The sequence below is a fragment of the Hypanus sabinus genome, chromosome 3, assembly GCF_030144855.1.
Source record: "Hypanus sabinus isolate sHypSab1 chromosome 3, sHypSab1.hap1, whole genome shotgun sequence".
NCBI classification, from domain to species: Eukaryota; Metazoa; Chordata; class Chondrichthyes; order Myliobatiformes; family Dasyatidae; genus Hypanus; species Hypanus sabinus.
In genome coordinates this window covers 176923623-176934846 of record NC_082708.1, presented here as the reverse complement: position 1 = coordinate 176934846, position 11224 = coordinate 176923623, and the positions used below count along the sequence as shown (strand labels likewise).

General features: G+C 46.0%; 1 protein-coding gene across 1 annotated transcript; it reads right to left on the bottom strand.

The window, feature by feature from the left end:
• Positions 1–4175: 4175 nt before the first annotated feature.
• foxi2 (forkhead box I2) lies at positions 4176–10260 on the bottom strand. The gene is made up of 2 exons (XM_059965697.1): positions 9441–10260; positions 4176–6930 (listed from the first exon to the last, which is right to left on the bottom strand). The coding sequence occupies exons 1-2, from the start codon at positions 10021–10023 to the stop codon at positions 6368–6370; spliced, it is 1146 nt and encodes a 381-aa protein (XP_059821680.1). The 5' UTR covers positions 10024–10260; the 3' UTR covers positions 4176–6367.
• Between the last annotated feature and the right edge of the window lie 964 nt (positions 10261–11224).

Here is an 11224-nt window from a genome sequence, read left to right as displayed (position 1 = left end):
ACTGCATGTTCTAACCAGTAATAGCTGTCCAATTTCATGACCAGCATATCTAGGAGATAAAATTATAGAAATACTCTCAGTTCCCTGTTGTCTGTGTGGATGGGACCAATACGATATTCACAACTAATGCCACCAACAGCTGCATTGAGTAAGTGTTATGGTCCCCATTGACTGCCTCAAAGTGTCTCTCAAAGACCTTAACATCAATCCCGGTAGCTGGGAATCACTTGCTCTGGACCACCCAACCTGGGTAAGGCCAGTGAACAGGGCTCTGGTGAGGCCAAATCCCTGTACAATGGATTACAGAGATATTGATGAACTCCAACCATACCATGGACTTCAGAGGACGATGGAGACGGAAGGTCATCGATGGCCTCTTCTCCACTGAGAGCTAAGGGCCCGTGTAAGTAAGTAAACAGTGCCATTTTTCATTTTCACATTCTATCTATCCCATTGTTATCAGACTCTTGGCCTCACAATTTACCTCATTATGATCTTGCACGTTATCATTAACATACACTGCACTTTTCCAGCAGCTCTTACGCTTTATTCTGCACTGTTAATGTTGTTAATTATTCTTGCTTAATCTACAATATAATGATTTGATCTGTATAAACAGTATACAAGACAAGCTTTTCACTGTATCTTGGTACATGTACAATAATTAACCAATACTAATATGCCTTTTGGACCATGAGTAAAAGACCATTTATCCCTTCGAGGGTATGCTAGAAACAGGGTATATCTCTGTCCATTACATTTTTCTCTGCCGTCCTAGAAATGATAATGTCACCAGTTGCCTAACTGACTTCCTTTTGAGAATACTGTAAGACTCTGTTTCCGCCTCTCCTACGGGCATCGCATTTCAGATCATTATCACTTTGTAATCAAAAGATTTTTTTCGCACTCCCTCTACAGGAGAATGATCAATGCCCAAGAATTTAACCCTCTGCTAATAGGCAAATCGATCCTTTATTTACCACACTGTTACTTATTGTGATCCTTAGCAGCCTCTCTCACCCACCAGGTCTCTGGTGTTCCTGCTCTTTCCCTTCCTTCCATGGTCTGCAACCCTCTGCTATGAGATTCCCCCTCCTCCAGCCCTTTATCTCTTTCATCAATCAACTTCCCATCCCTTTACTCTGCCTCGTCCCCCCCCCCCTTCCCGGTTTCACCTATCATCTATCACCTTGTACTTCTTAAACACAAAATACTCTGCCGATGCTGGGGTCAAAGCAGCACGCACAACACGCTGGAGGAACTCAGCAGGTCAGGCAGCATCTGTGGAAACGGACAGTCAACGTTTTGGGCCGAGACTGAGTCCTGACGAAGAGTCTTGACCCGAAATGCTGACTGTTTGTTTCCACGGATGCCGCCCGACCTGCTGAGTTCCTCCAGCGTGTTGCTCATTACCTGGTACTTCTTCCTTCCCTCTCCCCACCTTGTTACTCTGACTTCTCATCTTTTTCCCAGTCCTGATGTCGGGTCTCAGCCCAAAACATTGACTGTTTACTCCTGCCCATACCATAGATACTGCCTGGCTTGCTGAGTTCCTTGAGAATTTTGTATGTGTTGCTCTGGATTTCCAGCACCTGCAGATTTCCTTGTGTTTTGTCACCCTATTTTTACCTCATTCCAGGGAAAACTGCTCTATATTCTCCTGTCTAACTCTATAGTTTAAATCACTCACTCCTGGAACCATTCTGGTGAGTTCTATCCACACTCACAATGTGTAAAACACACAAAGTCCTAGAGGAACATGGCGTCAGGAATAAAAAACCTGTGTTTCAGGGTGAGACCCTTCATCAGGACTGGAAAGGAAGAGTGAAGAAGCCAGAATAAGAAGTAGGGGAAGGAGAAGGAGTACAAGCTAGAGAGAGATAGGTGAAACCAGATGAGTGGGAAGGTAGGTGGGTGGGTAAGGAGAGATTAAGTAGGTAGCTGGGAGGTGACAGGTAGAAGGGGTAAAGGGCTGAAGAAGAAGGAATCTGATTGGAGAGGAGAGTGGAGCATGGGAGAAAAGGGAAGGAGCAGGGGCACCAAAGGGGGGGTGACAGGCAGATGAAGAGAAGAAAATGGGTAATAGGGGAGCCAGAATGGGAAATGGAAAAATGTGGGGACGAGAGCTTTCTATATGGTGATGAGTAGATAAAGACATAATGCCCCTAGTGATGACTGGACCAATTTTTTAGGCAGAGATTCCCATCCTGGGGCTTCAGGACTCCTCAGCTAATGGTGAGGGTGGTCAATTGCATTAATAAGGTTGGGAACCATTCTGCTGTGTGCTCCAAGTCACGTTTGATCCAGATCACCACTTTAAATTAATGTTTAATCATCTTGCCCTTGCTTGTATAACTGAGGACAATCCCCATAGGTTCAATCCCCATTGAATCACCAAAAACTTGTTTGTCCCACTCCATCAGAGGACCACCTGACTCAATAAGTTACTTCCCCTGTTCAGTAAGGCTGATCAACACTCACCCACCCCACCACCACTGCCTTGTCATTTCCTTCCAGGCACTCTTGTGCCTGGTGTCATTTCACGTGCATACAATCAATCTGTGAATATATTATAGAATATTATGTATTTATATTTATTGTATTTTATTATTGTTCTCTTTATCGTGTTTTTTTTGCGCTGCATCGGATCTGTTTCGTTCTCCTTTACGCTTGTGTAATGGCAATGATATTAAACAATCTGTCCAGGAAGGTTTATTCTAGATAACCTTAGCGACCCTTTTCGCTAGATTGGTAAGATTTTTATTGTCCATGATTGTAAAGCAGGGACCAACAGAGGGATAGCGAACGATATATAAAAAAAAACGCACCCCCACTCACCGTACTTTTAAGACCCTGGAATGAAATGTCTGGCATTCCGCACTCAGATTTTGAGAATGTCTTTAATGAGTGTCTGAGGAATCTCTTGTTGTGGGTCGTCTGCCTGGTAAAGAAAAGAACTCCCCGCGGGCTCATTTAAATAGTTTCCAATTGTGGTGCAGATGATTCCTAACGTTATTTAGTCTGCACCTGACGCCTGTCTAATAGTCTGGGCGTTTCCGATGGCGCTGATTCCACTATAACGACAAAGTACTTTTTAAAATATATATATATATACATGCTTTTTAAAATCTCGGGCTGGCTTTTCCTCTTTTTGTTGGAGTAAAGGGGGAAGCCTACATTGTTGTAATATTTTTAAAAAGAATTTTAAAGGTTGGTTTAGAGAAGGATGAGGAGGTAATTGAAATCTAAAGCGCCGACATATCTACGAGCTTCTTGGGTTGACAGGTTAACCTGTCCCCATGCGCGCACTGCTGGAGTTTTGTTGCATTTTAAAGGGACACGTTATCGTATTTCTATTGGCTAACGTGGACATGATATGTCAATTGCTCACGTTTTCTTGCTTAAGAGACTTTGCTTAAGACAAAGTCCCTAAGACTTCGCTCTGTATTATTTTCATCTTTCTGGGTGCCGTTGTCTCTAAGGAGTTTAGTGCGTCTCGCCCGGGTGCTCCGGCTTCTTGCCACATTCCAAAGACACTGGTTAGTGTCGATAAATTGTGGGCATTTTGGCGCTGGAAGAATGGCGACACTATCTATGCCCCCAACATATATTTGGACTGTGAAGCTCGTAAACGCAAAACGACGCATTTCATTGTATGTTTCGATGCACATGTGACAAATAGTTATTTTTTATCTTTACTATAGCAGAGCCCTTTCGGTCCAGAATGTTGAGCCAACTTTGTAACCTGTTCCAAGATCAATCTAAAGCTTCCCTCCCACGTAGTCCTTCATTTTTTTCCCATCCAAACTAACCTTTATCTTTTTGTTGGTACAGCATTCCGGAGCGAAAGGCCTGTACTTTTGTGTTCTCATCTCATTCTGCCTAAGAGACTTCATAATTACTTCATGTTAAAATTTCTCAACTTTATAAAAACGTCCTGAATCAATATGCCGCCACGATCTCGTTAACATGGCCGTCGCCTCTGTTTTTTAATCGCCCTGTCATTTACTTTTTAGCATGTTAATAGGGCTCAAATAGCTGAGAGACCTGTTCAGACCATCACTAAACAGTTGTGCGTAAAAATAGCAATTGTCTACAAAGGTGTTTCTTTAAGTCTTTTGAAAATTCTTAACAAGGCAGTGCGGATTTGAGTCGGACTAATATAATGATGAATCACCTGTACACATTTATTACAACATCTTTTGACATTTTAACACACTTTCAGTTTGCCAGTGGTAAACATTCTAAAACTGCACCAATTAATTTACAAAACTTTTTAAAAAAGATATAAATATAACTACAACTTTCAGGTTATAATTTACACAGTATAAACAATGAACGATTTACACTTCTTTCAGTGAGACTCCGCAGTACTTTTCCTTGTCAGACACGCTAATGAACACTTTTGCTCCTCAACTGTATGCACTGTCGAGGGAAAGATGCTTAAACATGAAACAAAAATAATCGGACAACCTAACAGAACAGGAACATGAAAGATTTAGACTGAACCTGGAATTAGATTTTAGTTGTGTTTCTCTCCCCCCACCCCCTTGTGGGCCAAATAAATGCTGAACTCAAATGCTGACTAACTTTCAAACGTTTTACGTTTCAAAACAGCACACGATTATGATTTGCCCAAACAGGTTGTGATACAACACTTACTGTAACTGTCTCAGTCTCATTAAATTGCTACCCCACTCATGTCAGTGAGACTGTCCAGAACTAACAGTGGTGCAAATTTAACTGTTCCTTCCAGGAGGCATATGTAAAGCATACAATCTGGGAAAATGTTCGTTCAATCGGCTTAACAGGAAGAGCTGGCGGCAGATTCTACACTGATTCAGGTTTAGTATAATTTATTCTTGCAGAAACATAACTCCAGTAAACATTCCATGCACCATCAATCTACAGGCCAGTGACTTGGGCTACATTATTATTATTGTGACCGTTGGTTTACTGCCACGGTAATTATCTATCTTGTAATGTGCACAGTGGCCCCTGAGGAACGCCGTTTTGTTTGGCTGTATTCATGTGTGTGGTTGCCTGACAATTGACATGAAGTTGACCTGAACTTTGTCACCAAAATCTGCATTCAGATTGCCAATGTAAAACATGCTCACACACAGGTTATAGAAGGTGAGTGCATACTCGGAGCAGAAGTAGTTTGTTATATAACACCTCTTCAGTCTCGACCTAATGCTGACTGTGGATTGTCAGGAACCCTTCATGATATAAAAGTGGGCAGCTGGAAGTATCTCCAAATTGAACCAGAAACAAAATGCAGAAACTGCACGATAAAAAGTGCCAGATATCTCAGTGAGTTGTGGTCTGCAGGATGAGGACTGGCTGGGACAGGGGAAGCGGGGAAAGGATGGCAGGAACAAAATTGAGGTGGAGGAGGAGTGGGTGTAAATGGAGAGAGAGAAGATGGGAACACAGGACAAAGAGGAAGTGAGAATGGGGATTGAGAAGAAGCATAAATGAGCTGGAAATCTTCAGCGACACATTCAAATTAGAACCTCAAAATAGAATGGAGATGAGGAGGAATTTCTTTAGGCAGAGTGGTGAATCTGTGGAATTCTTTGCCACAGGCAGCTGTGGTGGCCAAGTCTTTATGTATATTTAAGGCAGATGCCGATTCTTGATTGGTCAGGGCTACAGGGGAAGGCAGGAGATCAGGGCACAGAGGAAAAATGATCAAGTGTGGAGCTGACTAGATGGGCCAAATTCTGCTGCTGTACCTTTTGGTCTGAAAATGCTGGAGGAGCTCAGCAAGTCAGACAGCATCTATGGAGGTATATGAACTGAAAATGGCACCATCGCAGTGTAGTGGTTAGCATTACAGCTCTGTGGTTCAGAGTTCAGAGTCCAAGTCTTGCATCCTCTGTAACAAGTTTGTACGTTCTCCCTGTGAGCTGTGTATGTTTACTCCAGCTGCTCTAGTTTCCTCCCACAGTCCAAAGACATACCATTTGTAAGTTAATTGGTTATTTTAAATTATCCTGTGATTAGGCTAGGGTTTAATGGGCTGCTTGCTGGGTAAAAGGTCCAGTTAGGTGCTGTATTTCTAAATAAAAAAAACAAACACAAATGGATGCTGCCCTGAAATGTCAACTGTTTACTCTCCTCCATAGACGCTGCCCGACTTGCTGAGTTCCTTCAGCAGTTTATATGTGTGGTGCTGAGGAAATCAGCCTGGAGTGAGAGTGAGGATTGAGAAGGTGGAGATGGCAAGGAGATGAAGTGGCAGTGGAGAGAGAAAGGGGGAAGACAGAGAGAATAGGGACTGGAGATGGGGAGAGTGATCTGAAGGCAGTAAGGAAGTGTAACTAGGGGTGGGGGATAACTCTCCTGGGACCTGGGGATTTCAGGTATCAGTGCCTTCCCGGGGATAGATCAGACTGTCGACGCTGAAGTTGTTGTAGAAGTGGCTGCCGAATTGGTTTGCCTGTCCCGCGGTGAAGGAGCTATAATAACCTGAGCGGGTTAAGTGGCAAGTGTCCGTGACATCGCCCACTTCCTGCGAGGGCAGACAGCTGTTGGCCGAGAAGGACCCGAGTGCCGTCACGTTTCTCTGGGGCAAGTCGCTGGCCAGTCCCATCGACATCTGTCTAGTGAGCGCCCCACTGCTCATCGATGTCATGCTGTTGAAGAACCCGTTCAGACACGGGCTGGTCGACGGGGTTGACAGCTTTTGGTCCTCGGAGGAGCCCCGGGAGTGATCCAGGTCCGGCGAGGTGGCTTCAAGCAACAGGGACGGGCTCTCTGGGATTTTCACTCCGGGTGCCGCAGCGGCGTCTTGACCCTTACCGGCGAGCGAGCCGCCGATCCCCGAATTAGGATCAGTCCTCCGTTTTCTCTTCCTGCGGAAGTTGCCATTGTCGAACATTTTCTCGCAGTTGGGGTCCAGGGTCCAGTAGTTTCCCTTCCCTGTTGGGAGTAAATGAATCTCAGTTTACCGATTTCTCGTAAAACAGACAGGTAATTCCAATACAAAACACGAATCTGCGGGGAGAATCAGCCTAGGTGGGAGGAAAGGAATTGTTGTTACTTCAGCCGCAGAGTTCCTCCAGCAGATTGTCGCTCCGAATTCCCACAGCCACAGTCTCTTGTATCACACCAACAGCTCGATTCAGATCAAGGCAGCCATGGCAAAAGTCTCGAGACTGCCTGGGCGGGGGGCTCGATTCCGAATTACCTTAGCATATTTTCATAGTAAGCCGTAACAGTGCACGGTTAAGGAGGACGTGCGGGGCTGTGGTGGTGAAGTGGGACAAGATTAAACTCCACAGTGAGAGCCGTAGAGGCTTCAGGTGTTAGAACGACGCGCAAAAAAAAAGCTGGAGGAGCTGAGCAAGTCAGGTAGCGTTTATAGCGGGACCGTCCGTTTCCCTCCATAGATGCCTCCCGCCGCCAGTTTTTTGTGTGCTCCTTAGCTGGACGAGCCCGTTTCGGTTGCTTGGGAAATCTTAATTCCGCCCGCCTTTCCTAATCTTTTCCCATAACGTTACAGGTCGGGCCGTCTTTCTCCCCACTTTACTATTGTTGATTTAATTTAATTTTATACAATTTAATTTAAATCATAATAATTTACTATGTATATTATTGTCATTTTAGCATACAGTACTTTGTCTTGTACTGTACTGCTACAGCAAAACTAATTTCACAACGTATGTCAATCATACCTGGTTCCGATTCAATTATTACCCCATTCACAGCTTTGAAAGTGATGGCCACGTAACTGTGCCTTTAATCTCTTCGGCAGTTATAGATGTTGTAGGATCTCCCGTCCAATCGTCATGAATTTGTCCTTGCACTACGGCACCGGTTACAGCGGAAGAACAGAGCAAAGGTTTGGTGGGGGGTGGGGGGTGCCGAGAGGAGACCAATTTACTCGGAATGTTTCAACCGAGTGCCCTTTCGGGATAACCCCTTCATCCCTGTAGTTCACCAAACCATTAAACGGAAGGTGCTTACCAACACGAATCCAAACCGTGCTCCACTTAAAACACCGACACTGTCTTAGTTACACCGACGCTGAAGCGCTACGGTCTGAGAACAGGTGAAGTTTAACCATGACTAGGGGAGCTGGTTAATCTATCGTCAACTAAGACTATGACAAGTTAGTGTAGGTTTGAAATTCTTTAAAACCGGCGAAGAGGTTTCCAAATTTCTGTGCTAACAAACACACACACACCAACCAGCAAGCATTCGTCTCTATTCGAATGAGAGGCAGTCCTATCGCATTGAAAGCTATGGCTGCCTTATGGGGCGTACCAAGGTAGTTGACTTCCTTGCCTAGGATATCACTGTCTCAAACGAAAGAACAAACTGCTGGAGGAACACTGCCAGGTGAAGGGTCTCGATCTAAATAGTCCTTCGTCCATTACCCTCCCCAGATGCTGCCTGACCCCCAGAGTTCCTCAGTTTGTTTCCTTTTGCTACCGATTCTGGCGATGACATATTCCCGGACTGCACGTCACCTTCTCAAAATTATGAATTAGCCATCCAGAAAAAGGGAGCTCCGGAATAATCGCGTCTGCTTTTGGTGACTCTATCGTTAGATTTAGCTAAGACAGCTGATTTTGAAATTCAAAGCGGATCGAATACGAGATAAGTACAAAAAATGTGGCGCCGTAGGAAAAGATGGGGGCATCGAAAGGGGCTGAATGGTCTGTTCCTGATTGCATTGAGATTTGACATAAAAGAAGCCCCGATCCTTTTCGTGAACTGGATACATCGGGAGAGTGTTTCCACCAAAGTGGGCGAGCATAACCAGAGGCCGCCGGAGAAATCAAGGTGGAATTAAGGGGAGCGGGGACTTCATCACCCACATTTTGGGGAGAATGCGAAATAGGGAGCAATTCATGCATTTGGAGGGAAACAGGACAAACACATGGGAGAGAATGGAGAGGGGGTCGATAATGATTCAGATGAGCAAGGGCGGGGAAAGATTTCAATCAAGAGCCAACACTGGCGCGAAAACAGAAAATACTGGTCGGTCAGAATCTGAGAAGAGAGAAACAGAACTAACATTCCAGATCCTTGGAGCTCAAACATTAACTCTGTCTCTCTTGCCACCAATGGTGCCCAATTTTATTAATACTATGAAAAATACTTGTTTCCAGTATTTTCGGGAATTATTTTTATTTCAAATTTGCAGCATCTGCAGGTCTTTTGACAAATGCTGGAAGGAATTGGTTGGGCCGAGCGGCCATACCGGGTACAGACCTCTGCCAGGCAATAAAACACTTACCTGGAGGCCCAGCGGCCTGCGGATACTAGAATCTGGAACAATAAAACAAAGTGCGGGGAGAACACGGCGGGTCAGGCAGCATCTGTAGAGGGAAATGGACACTCGACATTTGGGTCCAGACCCTTCACGTGGACCGAACAAGTAGAGGGCAGATCGCCACTTTGAGGAGAAGTGGGGCACTTACCTGGGTCGTCCTCGTCTCTCGGCACCTTTTTGAAGCAGTCGTTCAGGGACAGGTTGTGTCGGATGGAGTTCTGCCAACCAGCCTTGCTCTTCTTGTAGAAAGGGAAGTTCTCGGCCACGTACTGGTAGATTTGGCTCAGGGTCAGCTTCTTCTCGGGGGCGTTCTGGATGGCCATGGCGATGAGCGCTGAGTATGAGTATGGCGGCCTGACCAGCTTGAGGAGCTCCTCTTGGCTGGTGAGAGAGAGCCAGCTCAGGTCGGTGCCGGCGAAGCCAGGCGAGCCGGGCAAGAACTGTTTTTGCGTCCCGTAGGCAGGAGGCACGAAGGAGCCGGAACTGCTTCCGTGCAGGTAATGCGGAGAGCTGTTGGTCCCGGGCCCGTTGATCCAGAGATACGGGTTGCTGGGTCCGTGGTATTCCCCGAGAGCGTAGCCTGGCGCTCTCTGCGAGCTGTGCAAGTTCGGCTGGCGGTACATGTTGTAGTTGTCACAGTAGACTGCCATTTCGGAGACTTGCTGCGCGCTTTTGGCGCTGTGGTGGACTGAGGTTGAGTGCTGGCGGTCAGTCAGGCCGGCAGAGCTCATAATCCACCGGCCGAAACCTTGGGGATGGAGGGGAGCAGGGGTGGGTGGGGGGGGGAGAGCCCCCTTTGCAGCTTCCTGCGGCGACAGGTGCGAAGAACTGCCAAGGGATTGCGTTATTTATACACCGTATCTCCACATCGCACCACCCGGGGCCCAGGGGCAAGTCAATAGAAGTTGGCTCCTACCCCTCCTTCTGAGTCACCTCCCTCCTCTCACTCTCAGCCTTCGTCAGCCTGTTGGGAAGTCCGCCGGGGAAAGAAGGGGAGGTTTCGGCAGAGGAACAATAGTGACAGCCCGCCAATCAGGCGCCAGAGGAAAGGAGGTCCCATTCATTTCCCTCCAGCTCCTCTGTCGAACTGTGCGGGCCTCTCCAACGAATGGAGACGAATACCACTATATAAGCTATCTTGTCTACTTATATTTATTGTTTTTATTATTATGCATTATTTGTCTTATTGCGTTTTTTGTGCTGAATCGAATCCGGGAGTAACAATTATTTCGTTCTTCTTTACACGTGTGTACTGGAAATGACATTTAAATAATCTTGAACTCCCAACTCTGCAAGAGTTCACTTAACTTCTCCTAAATTCGCCGTTACCATGCATTTGAAAATAAAACCGTTAACAATCAATTGATTAAGTATCCAGCCGGGAAGCTGCCTCGTAATTTATTTTAGCGAAAGCCTTGATTTGGACGCATGGAGTCGGGAACAGACCGACATTCACCCATTTCTCTGAGGACCGCTCACGGAGGTCTGTACACCTTCAACGGAACACCCTGGGAGTCTATGAGCGCTTAGCAGGGGTCCTAAAACTGCGCTTCTTTAATCGACAATTTCAATTAAGCCCCGCTCTTTTTTTTGGAGGGAGGGGTGGGATTTCCAGCAGCCGCTCCAACCCTCACTAAACTTCTCAACTTTATCTGCGGGACTTCGAGTATGTGTATATAACTTCGTGTATAACTTTATCTGCGGGACTTCCAGATACCCTCCCTCAGAGCGAACACACTCTGCCTGTCAAGTTGCGGTACCGTCGTGAGTGAAATATTCAGCGGCGAAACGGTGCCATTGATCGCGATTTGATTTGAGGGAGAAAAAAGCCGGTTATATTTCGATGGCCCTTGAGCGAGCGATTTCCAGACCGGATTTGGCACCGAGTCACGCAAAGAGAATAATAGAGATACACATACTGGAGGAAGTCAG

Excerpts from the sequence above, each read along its gene's own strand:
- foxi2 (XM_059965697.1), bottom strand. The coding sequence starts at position 10,023 with ATGAGCTCTGCCGGCCTGACTGACCGCCAGCACTCAACCTCAGTCCAC. Across the intron at positions 6,931-9,440 it reads GAGAGACGAGGACGACCCAG|GGAAGGGAAACTACTGGACC; the intron begins GTAAGTGCCCCA and ends TACTCCCAACAG.